This window comes from Periplaneta americana, chromosome 2, assembly GCF_040183065.1.
Source record: "Periplaneta americana isolate PAMFEO1 chromosome 2, P.americana_PAMFEO1_priV1, whole genome shotgun sequence".
NCBI lineage: Eukaryota > Metazoa > Arthropoda > Insecta > Blattodea > Blattidae > Periplaneta > Periplaneta americana.
This window is the reverse complement of record NC_091118.1, coordinates 99,745,123-99,763,404: the sequence shown is the minus strand read 5'-3', so window position 1 is coordinate 99,763,404 and position 18,282 is coordinate 99,745,123. Positions and strand designations below refer to the sequence as shown.

General features: G+C 33.9%; 1 protein-coding gene across 6 annotated transcripts in view; it reads right to left on the bottom strand.

The window, feature by feature from the left end:
• Positions 1–18,282, bottom strand: part of axo (axotactin) — a 356,966-nt gene that overhangs the window by 38,978 nt on the left and 299,706 nt on the right. For 5 of the 6 annotated variants that reach the window (XR_011330936.1, XM_069818184.1, XM_069818183.1 and 2 more), the window contains 3 exons: positions 15,677–15,833; positions 14,211–14,275; positions 4,232–4,315 (listed from right to left, as the gene is read on the bottom strand). Coding sequence is in view for 5 of the 6 variants with exons in the window: in XM_069818184.1 (XP_069674285.1) it covers positions 4,232–4,315; positions 14,211–14,275; positions 15,677–15,833 (306 nt within the window). In the remaining variant the exon portion in view is untranslated. The remainder of the gene's footprint in view (positions 1–4,231; positions 4,316–14,210; positions 14,276–15,676; positions 15,834–18,282) is intronic. The other variant, XM_069818185.1, reaches the window with a different exon arrangement.

Genomic DNA, 18,282 nt, shown 5'->3' with positions numbered 1-18,282 from the left:
GAGGTATTCTATCCACCACTTTTATTGAAAACAAAACTTTTAAAGAGGTAAATGTAGGTGCAAGCAGCAAACACTGATGTTAAATCTAAATTCTAGCAATTTTAAATACAATTCCAATTCCTTATACCACCACCGCCATCACCACACCCCACATGCCCGCCACCATATGAACAAGACCGATCAAGCAAATTCTTTTGTTAAGTTGGCCACTACTTATGAGCACATCTTTAATATTGAAGTTTAAAATTTAACGAGAAGAATGACACTGTTTATTTTAGGATAAACATTTGATTTCCAACTTTTTACTGGCAAACTGTACTACCCTGCCAATACAATACAAATGAGTCTCCCATTGATTAAAAATGAAAGAAAATTGTTATACTATGCGGAAAAAATGAATATTTAAAAATATTATATTTATTTCGAAAAAGTGAAAGTTGTAAGTGTGCGTTTGATCTTTCTGCCTTAAGAATTTAATGCGTAAATCTATTTAATTACTTCTGGTAAGTACAATACCAGTACATAAAGAATGCTATTCAAGAATATCTCAATGTCTCAAGCTCGATTTCTTGAATCTAAAATTTAGCTGAGACACATTACAAAATTCGCAAGAATATTCTATTTCTCATAATGAGAATATTTTGGAACATTAATTTCTTCGAACTTCATTACCAAAATTAAAATAAAGAATATATGGACATCGTTTCTCAGGAGGCACATTTCACAAGAAAACTAATTAAGTACGCTCTATTAGTCTACAGAAATAAATTAAAAGTCTGTATTTTGTGAGACGAGTTAGCACACTGAAGTTTATCATTCAATTATAGAAATTGCCTTCGATATGTGCAAAATCTATGTTATTAAAGGGTTAACTATGGTTTTTATACTTCATTAAAAATTTATACGACATTAGAGTAGCTGTGGTATAAGCAAGTGGGACTTAAGATCCGAGGCTGAGCTTGGGCACGGTTCCTATTTCACTTCGACTGATAACCTGGGTGAGCTTTCATTTCTCCCAACAGCAAGACGAATGTCAGTTAATCTCATGCAGAATCATTGGTCTCATCTTTGTACCACCAATTTCACCGAGGCTAAGTAATCTCGCAGTTGATACAGCTTTGTTAAATAATCGATTAAAAATATTATTAATTGACTAACTAGTGGACTTACTCGTGTTAATTATGTAATTAACACGAGTAAGTCCACTAGTTAATCAATTAATTATATTCAAGTGTTAAAAGTAGTGTATTCAAGATTCAAAATGGATAAAAATATTAATGTGACTCTAGATAAAGATATATTTAATTAATAAATTCCACTCCATCACAATATACAAACTAAACTACAATCCACATTTGAACTATTAGCTTAAATTAATGTTTATCAGCTGCATGGTTGACGTAAAACGAAATGATAAAATAAGTTAGTGGATATAAGCTTTAAATTCAAAGAATATCGAAGAAGTTCTCAATGATTAATTTTGTGCCCCTTTTCTAGCATGCTCATTAAGTGTTCAAGAAGTGATGAAATAATATGATTACCAGTAGTTAGTAACTAACAGATTTCGTAGCTTAGTAAATTGACTATTCATTAAATAAAGATAATGTACAGTAAACCCCTTGTATCCGGCACCTAAATAACCGGCAATACCAAAACAATGGCACTTTTGGCTAGGCCCCCCCCCCCCAAAAAGTCATTCATGAGAAAGGGAAGAGTCGGACGAAGATGTGGGTGGTTTTCATGGATCATATATGCTGCATATAGTTTAGTTCACGCATGAAAACAGACAGAAAACCCTGTTATGTCCCTGGAGATCAGTAAGCTGTCACTTGGGCCTTGCAAACAATTCCCAGAGACGATATCTTTAAATTTACCACTTGAACTCGCTCATTGGAAGGGGTGTTGGACGAGTCTAAATAGGAAAGTGTGAAATTCTCTGTTCCTACAGAGCATAAAAGTTTCATTCGAGTGATAGACATTAGAGATATGTTAAAGAGGTTCAAATCATCGAGCACTACTCGTCATAGTTGCGATGTTGGCTACACTGCTCTTCACATCACATGGCCACTATTTAAAATTGTCATATGGTTACTAGTACATAAATGTTTAGTATTTTTTTACGCTATTATGCATTACAACAATTTTTATTTTTATTTTAGTAGGTTATTTTACGACAGTTGATCAACATCTTAGGTTATTTAGCATCTGAATGAGATGAAGGTGACAATGCCGTTGAAATGAATCCGGGGTCCAGCAGCGAAAGTTACCCAGCATTTGCTCATATTGGGTTGAGGGAAAACCCCGGAAAAAGCCTCAACCAGGTAACTTTCCCCAACCGGGAATTCAACCCAGGCCACCTGGTTTCCCGGCCAGACATGCTAACCGTTACTCCAGAGGTGTGGACACAACAAATTATGAACTGATGAATGTACATTACCATATTCAGTACTAAAAGTAAACATTATAACTATTTCAGAAATTTATTTTTAAGTATCTATATGAAAATTACTAAATTTCAACATGGAAAAAAATGTTTGTGCCGTACAGTATGTCTTTACATAATCTATAAACGTATTTTCCAATTATCCTGCACTGGCTTTGTCCCACAGTTGCTGGATACAAGGAACTCTACTGTATAATAAGCCCACCAAAATATTGCTCGACTACATGCCTTACTGATTAGAGCATAACAAATGTCACTCAGAGAAAATTATACCGGTACCGGTACTAGCAAAGGTTTGCCAATTGATCTTTTAGTCTTAGTTGCAAACACACGAACACGTATTGCCTTCAATAATTAATCATCGAACAGATTGGGGAACTCTGAAGGGATAACATAACAGATAATCAAACATTCATATAGTTTACAAATAAAATGTTATGAACATATCAGGCAGTTATTACAGATGTTAGTCAAATATTAGTTGTGAAGAACACAGAAGACTATATTGCCTAGTATATTAATGAAAAATGACGTAACATTTAGTTTCTGCTACACGCAAGTGTAAAATGTTCCCATAAGATAATTCATTGTTCAATCTTTTATTAGAAAAATATATTGTAAAATTTACAATATGGAATATAATATTAAAATATAATATAATATTAAAAATAAGATTTGCTTGCACACATTTAATTAGATTCAAGGAGAAAACAAATTCAGATTTATATTTTACATCCTTATAAAATAACCAAATCTGAAATATTTTCTACTACTCTCAATGTTAATTCTAAAATCAAAATATCTTTATAAAGCTCGACTTCTTGGAATTTATCTGTATCCCCTAATTGGAGACAAAATTACCACCATTTCCTAGGTGTTAATAATACTTATTTCTAGAAAACTAAAAAATATCCTATGGTGAACACATTTGTCATAGGAGCATCACATACTAATATGAGTGTACAAAACTTTATGCATGTACACAACGAACACCTTTTACAGTCTACTGTACATAGCAAGCAGTAGGTGCTTTCCAGGAGTACATTATAACTCTGAGACTAATCTCCTAGGTGTTCCACATGCCCGTATTCCAGAAGGTAGACAATGTTATGATAAATAAAAAAACCAAGTTCATTTCAATGTTGTTCTTAATCAGTGCTGAGTTCTTGGCAATAAAGCCATTAACTCTCTTGCTCTCCAATATAGGAGAGTGATATAACCTAGCAAAAAGTATATCGGTAACAGTTTTAATGTAGGCAACATATTTTTATGTTATGGCGAGTTCAATGTAGCAACTTCATCTTAGTTTCCACACTTACAGTAGAAAATGAAATTAATGTAAATGAAGAAGGTAATGTTTAGTGTATTATGGTAATCGTAAAATTACTATAAATAATAGCATGTTTGAAAGCCCTTTAAAATGTATAAAACGCAGATCATTTTCTGCATTTTCATTTTTCAATACAGTAAGGTTAAATTAAATATGAATTTAATACATGGGGAATGAAAGCAATTAATTTTTGTAATACTTTAGTAAGGGCACTGTTGCGCCAAGTTATTGAATTAAAAACATCATACAATAATATTCCTTCAGTCTTTGCCATTAATCTACGAAGTTACAATCCCTAATACATTCTTCACATTCTGAAATATGATATATAGCTTAAATAAAGTTTATGTCCTACAGTGTAATACTACTAGCATGTCATTCACTGCTCAGTCAAAGGAATCTAGAGCGACCTCACTAATGGAGCCTAGTGGAGCCAGCTGTGTGCCGTTCATACTCACTGGCTTATTAGGGATGCTGTCCTCCTGCTCACTTTCTCCTTGGTCTTCATCTGCGTTATCAGTTTCTGGGATGTCTTCTAGTGACTAGAGTACAATAAAAATCAGGTACTTTAATATGGCAAATGTCTACAGCAAGGACTTTAATCATGAATTTACATCTTCATGCCTACCGTACTTATAAACTCAATAGTGAAAGTTGCGAAGTTCTTGGGGTAAATACATAAAAAGTATGATTTGAAACCTTTAGAGTAATCAGAATTTTTTAAAGTTTTTGAGTCATGTCATAGTTATAAGACATTCAGTGTTTTGGAAGTGATAAGTTTTTATATACATACATTACATACATACATACATACATACATACATACATACATACATCAGTGGCGGCTCCTGCATATTTCTTAAGAGGAGGAAAGACGTTAACAGTGCAAAATTACACATTCTTGAGAGAAACATGCTACAAATTAGCCTACATATATACATGTAAGATCAGATAGTGTTAGAGTTGGCCTTCTCTTTTGTATAGCAATAATCTGGTCTTGTAAACTGAGTTTCCTAAATTGTCAAAAATATGTTTTCACTTCCATTCATTGTTGGATAAATGCACAAATTAACAATTACAAGGAAATTCACAAACTCGCAGCATTTTTCGCGCACACTACAGCATCTCACGTGTTGGAAGAGACTAGCTACTGAAACATAACCAGAACCGTTTTACGGAAGTGGGAATGGGAAATAATCTGAGGAAAGCGAGAACTCTGCACCCACCGACGTGGTCTGCGTTGCCACATGTACATTTTACAAGTTCAGTATCACATGCTTTTGAAGAATGTCAGTTCTTCTAAAGTCATACTACCATCATTGTTCAAAGCTGCAGGTGACCGATTATTTTTTTATCTTAAAATTAATGTAGTTTGAATTACTTTCAATTTCAAATATATTTGTACAAAACTGACAACTTGGCTGTTTTCCTGTCTAGTAGACAATGAATGGAAGTGAATTTCAGGGACCAAAAAGATCTGCGATACTAATGTAGAACTGCTTCCCCTCAACTTTCAGATATCCTCGAAAGTTTCAAACCATGAATAGTAGCTTATATAAAGTGCAATGAATAATATATTTTGTTTTATAATTAAAAAAAAGTTTATATGGTGTCTTACATAGCTTTGCGTTAAAACTGTTTTTGTTGTGCCTCCTCCTAGATGTATTATAGTCTGGTTGAATGCAGCATCGTTAGATGGAGCGGTAGCAAGCTTGCTGCACGACCAGTTGGTTTCTATATTTCCCGCCCGTGCGCTGATTCAGAGGAGGATCTCCTCCCTCTCCGTTCATTTACTTGCTTTGAAACTCTGCTTCTGTCTCTCACCGCTAGTGCGCTGTTGTCTATGTGTGTTAACTGCAGTAAAGGAGGAAAGGATTGACTTTCCTCCACACAAACAATCTCGAATCTTTCTCACAGTTTTCTAGCAGCACATGAGTGCGCGTCATTTAAAACTCGATCAACCGAGGTTTTCTTATAGCTGTGAACTTAAAAATTATCGAATCTTCCTCAAATTTCAAGGCATATATTTCATTTGGTATTTACTTTCAAAAGAAGAAAAATGTGAGTTTGAGGATGACGATCCTCCCTTCCCTCCCCCGAGAAACCGCCACTGACATACAAACATACATACATACAAACATACATACATACATACATACATACATACATACATACATACATACATACATACATACATACATACATACATACATACATACATACATACATACATACATACATACATACATACATACATACATACATACATACATACATACATACATACATACATACATACATACATTTCATGAATTGCAAGGGGTAATTATGCGTCTCCCACAGTTTCTCCTACCTAATATTCATCCTGGTCTTCCAATAATTGTGAAATCTGTTCTTACAAAAGAGATCCTAAGCACAGAGTCACAACTGTATAACTATTCCATCATGTACAGAGGAAATTCTGTACCCAAAATCTCTTGCAGGCTTGCCATGGTATAGAGGACCGTCCTGAGTTGGCAAAAGAGGAGGGGGAGGGGCATAGTTGGTGGACTGAATAAAAGATTCAACTAGGTCTGATGGACTTGGTAATAAATGGTACATGTGTCCCCTCTTCAAACTGAAGGTTGAAAAGGAATGAGTCTGCTGCCAACTTATAACAAAGAGATGTTCTAATCGAAAAGTAGAAGATTACTATGAAAATGGAAAAAAATTCCCAAAACAAAATACCGTAATCCAGAATACTAGACCTCATTAGAATTTCTGGGAGGGGACTACTTTGTGAAATGACCTAGACCAATTGTTCAAGATACTACAGTGGAACGCAACACAGTTAAGTCATGATAAAAGTCTGAACTTAAACATTTCTCTATGTTGAAAACAGATAGGACCATGTATGGTATTATGGAAGCTAATGTACCAGATGATCAAAAGAAATATTATAAAATAAGAAGTTATACGACATATTTTCTTTAAAAAATAGGCAAATAGCAAGTGCAATCCTCATTGGAGTAAGAAACAATTTAGTATCGAATTTTAAGATATTAAAATAATTAAGTTAGTGAGGTTTAAAAAGGGCACGTCAGTTACTAAGGCTATTTGCGCCCTTAAAATAATGAATGATGAAGATAAGGCTGAAATAGTACATGTAGAGCTATGGAAAAGGAAAGAACATTTCTCAATGAACTTTGTGTAGGCCTATACCCTTCAAGTAATAGTCCTGACTAGAGTTATTTCGAAATCACATTGAAAACCATAATTGGCTAATTGGAGACCTTAACACTCATTCCAAATCTTGTAGCTACAAAGATATAATGTTTCAGGTAAATTAATAGATGAATAACTAAATACAAATGGACTAGAACTGATCTTTGGTAACAATAAAAAAGGAACATATACCGATATTCATTATGCAGGTTTCACTTATAATCTTGATATTCTCTCATCAAATATAGCAGATAGAACGAAGAGGACAGTATCACAACATGGGTTTAATTATAGAGCCGTAATAGATAACTTTACACTTAACAAAAAACAGCCAAGAATATTACAAAGTCTTGGAAAGAATACAAAAAAGAATTAGAAGTAAAGCTATGGTACTTAGTATGTTTGCTATTGATAAAAAAATCACTTGACAAACGTAATAATGACCTGTGTAACATTTCTATCTGAAACAGTTAAGAAATATATACAAAGAGGCAAAGTTAAAGTGTATAAACCTTTTTGGACCAAAGCATTAAAGCAACTGAAGAAAGAACGAGAAGAATCAGAAAAAAAGCTGAGAACAGTAAAGATACAGAAAGTATCTTACACTTTATACTTGAATGGAAAAACAAAATCTCTAATTTTTTAAGAAATATAAATAATGCCAAAAGAAGCTCCTTTAAAAAATTAATTGAAAATATAGATTTGATAAAAGGTAGCAAGAAACTTTGTAAGTGTATATCTAAAGAAATAAATGAAATAACTCAAAACATCCGACCAAATGTGAAAACACGACACTAACTGATTATCAAAAAATACCTTCCATCTTTGTAGTAGAGTTGTTTAGTCAACTGTCTGAAGACAGGTCTAGACCCCACAAGTGATACCAATATGGCACCACTTATAAGGCAACTAAGCCAGGAATGGGATAGTGTGGCCAGTTCCTTTCCTCCTCCATTGCATACCGGTACATCGCTGATTAGCTACATATTCTACTATTAATTTAAAAAAATTCATATTGCATAAAACTCCCAAGGAATACAAAAAGTTGGAAAATCCATAACAAACGAAATAAAGGAAAGTAAGAAAAAACATATCTTCTAAAATAAGTCTTCAACAGAAGAAATTTTTCAGCAAGAATTTTCTTACTCAGAATTCATTTCTGGAATCAATAAAATAGCTAATCATAAAGCTCCTGGTCTGCATAATATTAACCCAGAATCATAAATAAATTTAGGTTATGAAGCTAAAAACACACTAATAAAATGTTATAATTAATTTGAAAAACTTCAGTACCGGTACCTATCGACAAATTGGAACAAGGCTAGTGCTGAAACCAGACAAATCGGTGGATAATATGAATAGTTAGAACTATATCGTTAACCAATCTTTGGCAAAGATTATGGAATGGATGATTTCCGTAAGGCTAAATTGGAACTTATAAACAAATAATTTATTGCCCACATGTCAAGCGGGGTTTAGGAAAATCATTCAACAAATTAACAAATAGCCAAACTTTCTCGGGAAATTAAGGAAAGATTTAATAGAAATGAGGATACTTCAGCTGTGTTTGTGGATATCAGATCAGTTTATGCTACTGTATGGAGATGCAATCTACTTAGGTGTAATGAAAGACTATAGACCTTTAAAAAGGTTTTATTGAACAAGAGAATGGCACCAATACCAAATAAAACAAAAGAGTTTAAAAGACAATGTACCTGTAACAATAGTCACCGAACAATATTAGATTGTATGGAACGAATTACTATAGCATTCTTCCCTCTTCTTTTTTATTTTGGAACGAAATCCAGAAGATAATTAGAAGAGCATATTATTCTAGAATTACTGAGTCTAGGTATTGTTTTTTGTGGTGTAGGAGAGTTCTGAAATACTGGAGATTGCAAAACTTCATTTCTTTCTTCCCTAGTAGAAGAAACTTGCAGGCAGAGGGTTTCTTTTAGGACTCCTGGTGGATCATTATCAGAAGGATCTTCATTTTGGTTGCCATCAAGGGGATTTCTTCATTCTGAGGTTGAGTTCTTTGCCCCATTTCCTTCATAGGTCCAAGGTCATGTGCTGAAACAGTAGAAGGCTTTTCCTTCATTCTGAGGTAGAGTTTCTTGTCCAAATTCCTGTGTAAGTGCAAGGTCACGTGTTGAAACTGTTGTTTCTCTTCCATCTGACAGGCGAATGTGAGTATATTCAGCATTTCCATGAAGCAATTTTACCTCCTCCACTAATGGCTCATATTTTGAGGCTCGAGTAGGTCTTTTCAGAAAAACAGAACCTGGAGTGAGAAGCCAAAATGGAGCTGAGAGTCCATTACCAGACCTACGTGCATGATGGAACATTCGTTTATGTGGGAGTTGTATTGGTTGAGGTACAGAGTGAAGAGCTTCCTGTAAGACATGTTCCCTGTTAGGTAATGATTCCAAGATTTAAGTCTTTAGAGCTAACTCAACCATTCTCCATAATATATCCTTATACCACTTTACCTGACTTTCAGCATAGTTTTAAGCAATGGTTCTACTGGAAGCAATTCCAAGTGAATTTAGAAATTCATGAGACATTAAAGATGTTCTCCAGTCAGGGAGAATATAAGTTGGGGTTTCAGAGACAGTAAAAAGTTGCTTCAAACTTGCTATGACAGTACATGAGGGATGTCTGGACATGGAAAAGCAAACGGAAACCTCGAGTATCCATCTACAACACCCAAAAGTATCTATTACAAGTAGAAGATGGTAAAGGACCTTTAAAGTCTATGTTGAGCCATTTGAATGGTGAAGTAGCTTTGATTAAAGTTCCTTGATGCCGATGAAATCTAGGTTTGATGTCAGCACATATTGACAAGAGGCAGTCACACGACTTATTTCTACCAGAGAATACGGGAGATTTTTACTGTAGACCCAATGATCCAGGCGAGTCATATCAGGGTGACAGAGGGTAATATACACCTTATTCATTTTCTCTATATAATTCTGGACAGCTGAACAAATTCTTGAAAGGGCATCAGCAGCTACATTAAGGGCACTGGGTAGAGCTGGTAACAGTATTTTCGCGTTATAAATATGCATATATATATTTTCCTTTGTTTCTATCAAACACAAACTAATGTCCTTTGCACCGTGTGATAAATGTTGGTGAGTTGTAGAGCGGCCACAGAAACAAATTACATATCTTCCATTGCTTTAATATAGGCATGGCAGAAAGAAAAGTTGATTGAATTTGCAATTGTCAACAGTTAGGAATACCTATTACAAAAAGTTATAATCTTACACTTTTCAAACTTCCCCTCCATATCAAAAACATTTGAGAAAATAAGTAGAATGAAAATAGTACTTTTTAATTACACAAGCACAATGTGACAAATCCCCATACGATTATTTTGTCATATAAATATCACATATCTCTCCACATTTTCACTACTTGAATTGTATTTTAAAATAGCAGTCAATTCATTTTGAGTAACTATAGTGTATACATTATCATACAAAATTTCAGCCCTTTATCTTAAGTAGTTTGAGTATAAATGGTTCCTGAATTTAGAACAATATATTTTTTTTCAATACTCTTTCTTTCTGCCATTCGTCTATTAAAACAATGAAAGATAATTTGTTTCTGTCACCAGCTCACAACTCATTAACATTTGTTTATCACACGGTGCAAAGGTCATTAGTCTGGGTTTGATAGATACAGAGGAAAAAAATAATTTATATATTCATGTTTACACGCGAAAATACCGTTACCAGCTCTACCCAGTACCATTAAGCTTCCCGGGTCTGTAGACAATGTCATACTGAAAATAAGACACTTCCAACCTCTATCACATGATCTTTTCATTTTTCACTTTCCTGGGACGATTATTGTCGATCTTTGGTCAGTTATAAACTTAAGATGTCTACCAAGGAGGTAATGACGCCATTTCCGAAGAGCTTCTACAATTGCTTGAGCTTCTTTCTCAACTGAAACGTGTTTTTGTTCTGAGCCAGATAGAACTCTTGGGAGGGGGGGGGGGAAAGCACTCTAACAACTGGACTGAGTCAGGATAGCAACAATAGCATTCTCCGAAGCATCTGTTTTCACAACGAAGAGGATTTCATGATCGATACATATCACAACAGATTTTACTATCTCAGATTTTACATCATGAAAAGCTTTGAGAGCTTTCTCTGAGAGAGGGAACAGGAACACACAGGAGGTAATAGCTTAGCAGAGAATTGGGGAATGAGAGAAGAATAATGGAAAAACATTCTTAGAGTCCTTCTTAAGGATGTATCTTCAAATATTGTGGTGATGTTCTTCCATTTCTTTGACACTGATAACTTACAGCAATCTAGCCAATGACTAAAAACAATATGTCTATCCAAGCACTTTGTTGATTTGTAACAATTGATACATTCGTGGCATTGGGAACTGTGATGGTGACAGTGAAAATCAGTCAGTGAATAAACATCTTCTATTAGGCGTGGTTATGTACTTACTAAGAATTATAACTGAGGGGTCAGAAGCAAAGGTGTATAAGTGCACTTAAGTTATTTATGAGAAAATGTGGTTGAAAGTACTTAAGATTTTGTAAATTCCGTGAAATTTTTTATTTCAATTTTAGTGTGTGATGTGGTTAAAAGATGTATTCCTTTGCCACTAAAATTTTAAATGTTTTAGCTTGCCCTGGATGCATTTAACTCATGTTCTTAGAAATGTCACTTTTAGCCCTTTGCTTCTGACCCTCTCAATTATCATAGCAATAATTATTGAATATGGATAAATTTGTAATAAAATTAAATAAACTGAAGACTGGTTCAGTACGGTGTTAGCACTGACTTCATGTTCTCTGCTAGATAGCCAATTCCATGGATATCAACGAATTGCCAACGAGTTCATTGACCAAGTATTATTGCATGTGCTTGATTGTGTGTTAATTTATTATTTTAGAATGGAATATGCCATCGACCTGGGCCAGGATCGAACTCACAACCTCGAGCACAGAAGGCCAGTGCTACACTGACTGCACTACCCAGGCTGACACGTTAGATCTAGAAATGCAAGCTCTCTTAACATACGAAACGTTAATAAGACGCCCTGATAATAATAAATGGCATAATTACCAAGTCTCAAAACATGCTATGAAAACCCAGATTGGATTCATACAGGAAGTACTGAAATTGAAAGAAACTCTAAACTATCCTTCTGAAATGGAAAATTTTATCCCTTTAACAACACTATTCATAATAGTAAAGCACTACTTCAACTAAATGAAAACTTTTCTCGAAAGAAATAAGTACCATTACTGAAGAAAGCTAAAGCTCTCACCTTTGAAACCCTCAATACAAAATATTCACAAAATGTATGGCTTCACACATACACCATAGATGACCGTTTATTAGATCATGAAGAAGAATCTGAAGCTAGTGAAACTTGTCAGCTATTCTCCTTTTATAAGAATGTAGGCAAAAATATAACACATTTTTATGGTGAGATCGAAGCCATTTATACATCCTTCAACTATTTATTTGCCTGGCTAAATATATGTAATAATGTAGTTATATTATCAGATTCTCTAGCTGCTATTAAGACTAAGTTTAAGTGCTTGGCCAAAAATAGCAGAATCAAAGAAATCTAGAATATGATAAATAGATGCAATATTTAAATAAAACACTATTATTATATTGGGTTCCAGCACATTGTGGTGTCAAAGGTAATGAAAAATCTGATTTTCGAGCAAAGAAAGGAACCAAAATCTTAAATGGCGAAGCAAAAGATTTTCATATGAAACAATAAAATGTGTCCCATAATTTAAAAAAATTCTCTGAATTATAATTAAAATTTAATACTTAAACAAAGAAAAATTGAAATGAATAAACTTCTTGAATAATACAAAATCAATCCCGAATTTATCCAGAAAATCATCTATTGTATGGATACATTATATTACATTCTTGATTACATCATACGACCCTTCTACATAACAGATGCCATGACAACCAGAGACTGGGCAAACACAAACTACGAACTCAGACACATAGTGACCAGTTACGCAGTACATGGTTTTCACCATAAGATCTGTGCCACCAAGAGATACCACGAACCCAACGACGAATGTGTGTGTGAACTGTGTCAGAAGCTGTGTGGACGATATCACATTGAAAACTGCCGTGAAAGGAAAACCTCACTCACAAACTTCTGCAAAGACTAAGCTACAAATCCTATGCACATTGTGCGCATTTCATTTCATTCATATATTATATTACATTCTTGCACTGTGTCGTAGATATAAGGACATACCAGTTTCAAAATGCTGCATGTCTTACAGGTTATGACATATTGCAGCAGCAAATACCCTAAAACTTCTCACTACCAAATGCATAGAAAATTAAGTAATACTGCGTTTTTCTAACAATTTTAGCACAATCTTTTCTAATGGGCATAATAATTTTATAGTAAATAAACAGTACATACTTCCTACACAAGAAAAACGAAACTTTATACCTATTTGACAAGGAACTGTATATAAAGAAAACCGCATATAACTTTACAGAGTTAAAATAATTATGTAACATGAAATTATGATATTAAAATGCACTATGGTTAATGTAATAGTTGGGTATTAGTATGTGCGTGCATTTTTTGACAGTTCTCTTCTGAAACACATTTTGTCAGTTATTACAAAAATTATACGGAAATTGGGCTTCAATCGCAAAATTCTGAGTACATGTTCTGCTATACAAAAACAACGGAATTACTCTTCAGAGAACTTTAAGTATTGCAGTTCTTATCTCCATTCATATAATTTTATGCTAGTGATTAATATTAGAATCATGGATTCTTGCATTTTCTGTAACTTTATCTGTTTGCCAGTTAATATTTTGTCTGCAGAGAGAGTCACTATAAACACCCTTGTTCAGAATGTGAGAGAAGGTAATTTCAGTTTTTATTGAATAGAAAAAAGAATAATTTCACCACCTCACTTAGCAGCTAGCAGTCTAGCTCGTTCTATTTGTGAGTGTGCTAGTTGGCTGATGTGAGAAGCATAATTATTCAACTCTATCATATATTGTAGGTACTACAATATCAGGGCGCAGTGGATTAAATTTTAATTTTGTTATATTGTCTATTAATTTGAAATTCAGAAGCCATGTGAATGATGAATTCATTAACGTGAAATTTATCCTCCTTTCATAATAACAATTCAATGACTGAAAAGTTTCTTTTAAGCAATTTTGAAAACAAATCACATACCTCTGCAAGTAGTTCTGTTTTCTCTGCCATTGGATCCCAATCCAGCTCTTGATCTGAGTTTGCTGCTGGAATCCGAAGAGACACACCGTAAACATATGATATTTCACTAGAGAAAACGACAAGCATATAAGAATAGAAGGCGAAAGAGTACAAGGAAGAAAAGGAGAAAGATGATAAAGAGGAAAAGGATGAAGACGGGAGAAGAAAGAGAAAGATGAAGAATATGAAGCGCAAAGAGAAATTAATAAGGAATAACCAATCTGACTTAAAACTGAAGGAGAAGCAAGCGCAGGAAAATGAGATCGTAAAGAAAGAGAAGAGTAAGGGAAAGTAAGAAAATAGGGACTAGAAACGAGAAACGAGGAAGATATAATAAAAAATATACTGTATTATCAAAAACATATATTTTCTTTCATAACCATATCGAGACATCACACCATTTTTGCTGAATGGCTAGAGCATAAGTTATCTAATCTGAAGATTTTGGTTCAAAATCTTAGTGCGTGAAAGGTAATATTCAGGTACTTTAGAGTTCTTGCTATCATCTAACTACTGTATTTCTTCATATTTTACTACCATTAGTGTGAATGGTGCAGAAATCATCAATAAACTTTTGTACTGGTATTTTATCCTATTGTAAGATTTATAGGTGAAGTTGGTCCCATAAGACAAGGAATCAAAGTAAAGCCCTGTATTCACACAGCAATATTTGAAGATGAAGGGGGGGGGGGGGAAAGCATCTCTTGTATGTGCGATCAAACCGACTTTCATATTACACAAATGGTGAAAGTCTGGAATCCAGATAACGACTTGCGTAGTTGTTCAAATGAGACAGCAAGAAAACAAGGGGATTACGAATAGGGGAGGAAAAGGAAAAAAATTTAAAGGTTAAATAACAGGTGGCACTGTATTAGAAAATAATATATATCATGTTGAAATGATGACTTAATGTGCATCAGTCATGTCCAATTGCAGGCGAGTGTAAGAATTTGCGTTCAGTCGTTATTTTGATTCTACACTTTACCCTAGCTAAACGAAGATATTGGGAAATTATATTTCATAATTATTATTAGAAAAAAAAATATATGGAATATTAAATTTCATATCTGTATTATGGACAAAATAAACGAATGAAAAATACATCTCAAAATATCGTTTACTGAAAGAGCCAACATAAATTTGTCCTATTTAGGCTAACTTTTTTTCTTTTACATCTTTTGAGCAGTAAAAACGAATTTTTTAAATTTTAAGATATTCTCTCAGTTCCCGTAGTATTTCAGAAACACTATACAAGCGAAGTAATTTCCACATAAATAATAAACATATTATAGTAGTTATGAATATTTTAAGAAGAGTAACTTAGATATTTTTCGATTATTGTGCTAGAGTATTCCTTTACTAAACCACTCAAATTTAGACTGCCACGTAGATTTTAAATGTTCTTAATTGATGTGAATATGCATTACCCGTGTTCGTTTTGTTGTTGATGCTGTTTGGCCTTATTGCATCAGGTCTTCCATTCGTGGGTGCTGAGTTTGACAATTGTTTATACTCATTTTTTGATTGTGGTTTCGGTTCAGAACTGTTTAGTGAAGGTTTTAATTTAACTTCTGGTTGTGGATTCTGAAATATAAATACAAGATTATGAAATGGTATATAACAGACTAAATTACTTACTTCAACATATTTTTTTTAGACAGATATAGGTATCCAATAAATATTCACATATTGTGTGTTTATAAAAATGCACATGCACGCACAACACACACGAGATTGTTTAAGTTTGTTAGATATGTACCGGTATCTAAAAACATGTTAAACTGTGTAATTTGGTTATCTTAAAAGGCTACTACACAAGACGACAATGTTAGGAATATTTTTTAGCTTTACATAAGCCTAATATTAAAAAAACTGTACTATACTACCCCATTATCTTCTGGCTTAGTTGCTATATGAGTGATGCCTTATTGGTGTCATTTGTGAGGTCAAACCTGTCTTCGGACAGTTGACTAAACAACAACTATAATAGTTAAGTGCAAAAGAACGCAGAAAACATAATATATATATTTTTTTGGTCTAATGACTGGTACTTGACTTGTTCATCATTCACCCATATGAAGCCATTTATATTGACCAATTTACGAGTCGCTTGGTGCGTCATAGGAGGCTGGTCTATGCTACATGCTCGATGAGATGAGGTGATGATGGAGATTTGTTGGGATACCACACGGGAATCAGAGCTCCCGGAGAAAACACCTGTGTTACCTGGACCACGTACTTGCACAATACAAGTTATAAATCAGGTTAATCAGGGTATGCTGGGGCTCAAACTCGAATCTACTAGATTATAAGTCCAGTGCCCTAGCCGCTAGACACCATGGTGACATAAATATAAAATATTTAATTGTTTCTTTTGCTACTTGTTTGAACTTAGAAACAGGTAACAATTAAATTTGTTCACATGTGCTGGTAACATTCTGATGGCCAAAAAGTGATACTTCGTATCAGTGAATTTGCAAGTTACCGTAATCAGAAAACTGTTTTAAAAAGTAATTTTTCTCAAAATAGACCAACTTTTTATATATTTCTGCTTTGAAAGATCTTCTAAGTTACTCCAGGGAAAAATATGAGTTACTGTAACTGTCCAATTTTGTGAACATAATAATAACGTAGCTAATCTAAATAATGATGTAGTTGAACTAAATTACCATCTTTGTAGATACGAGGTACCACTTCTTAGTCACCAATTTGTTGCATTACAACAGAACGTCCTTTTTTTTTTTTTACGTATTATTAACAAGTCTTTCTTATACAGAATTATAGTACTTACACACACTTTAAATACCAGTATGCAAAATTAGTATTGTGATGCAAATAATTAAATATATGCTAATATTAGCTTTCAAATAATATGTTAACATACAGGCCTAATGACAGTACTGAATAAAAATTCCATATTCGCTATACTAGACAGATTGTACAAAGACATACTGGTACCAATATTATGGGATTGGCACATGGAGACTATGGTATTGCGATATCAGGCATACACGTGCATGAAGTGGAGAGAGGGTGAGTTTTGTCCATCAGCATTCGAAATACATGTACTAAGGTTCGTACATTTGTGTTACGAATTATTTCACTAGTACTGGTACCTTTATAATAGAAGTATAACATGACATACCTTATATGATGTAGAAGTTGTCTTTCCATACAAAGGAATGACGTCTACAGAGGGAGTGCTAGTGGATCGTCACTGTCCTCATAATCACTATCACTATCCCTCCTTCACATAATTAAGGAACCAGTCACTAAAATTGACAGTATTCATTTGAGAATCGAAATATTCATTTACATACTTTGAGGAAGGAAGCCAGTTTTTGTGGAGCCTAAATGTGTCACTGTGAACCTGCTTCTCTTGCTTGGCAACACCCTAATGTCATCCTTAATTCATGAGTCCTGCCATAGGTGTAGTCTACAATGATTCGGATTATTCCATGTTTCGTCAAAATAGAACATTTAGGTCTATTGTAACCCTTTCCCCGGAACCTGAATATTGGAACTGTTATATTTCGTACTGGTTTCCTTACAAATTCTCGCAGTAGCATATACACTCACACTGCTAGCCTCGGCAATCAAGTTCTGACTCTTGGAACAATTGACAACTTTTTTTTTTTCTGCTGATAAAGTTTTCAAAAAGTATACACATCATAAATTACTTCCCTTTCTTGTTCATAAATAACTAAGTTTTCTGATTATGACAGAATCACTGCTACTCCCTGTTCTTGGTTCATGAAGCATTATATTACATTTCAAACAGCACTTGCACAAACAAGCAAATATACTTTATACTCTTAAAATACATACACACCTGCAATCAAGCAAACCTGAAACCGAAATGATATGATATGGTCAGTTGTTTTTTTTTTTAAGGTGAGAAGAGAAAGACTAAGCAAATGGTCCCCATTATCAAAGAACAAAGAAAGCAATTAAATGTTAAATTAAGCATGAAATATGCTCTGAACTTGACTTCGTTATTTCTATAGTCTCCTTCGAAACTATAGCTACACCA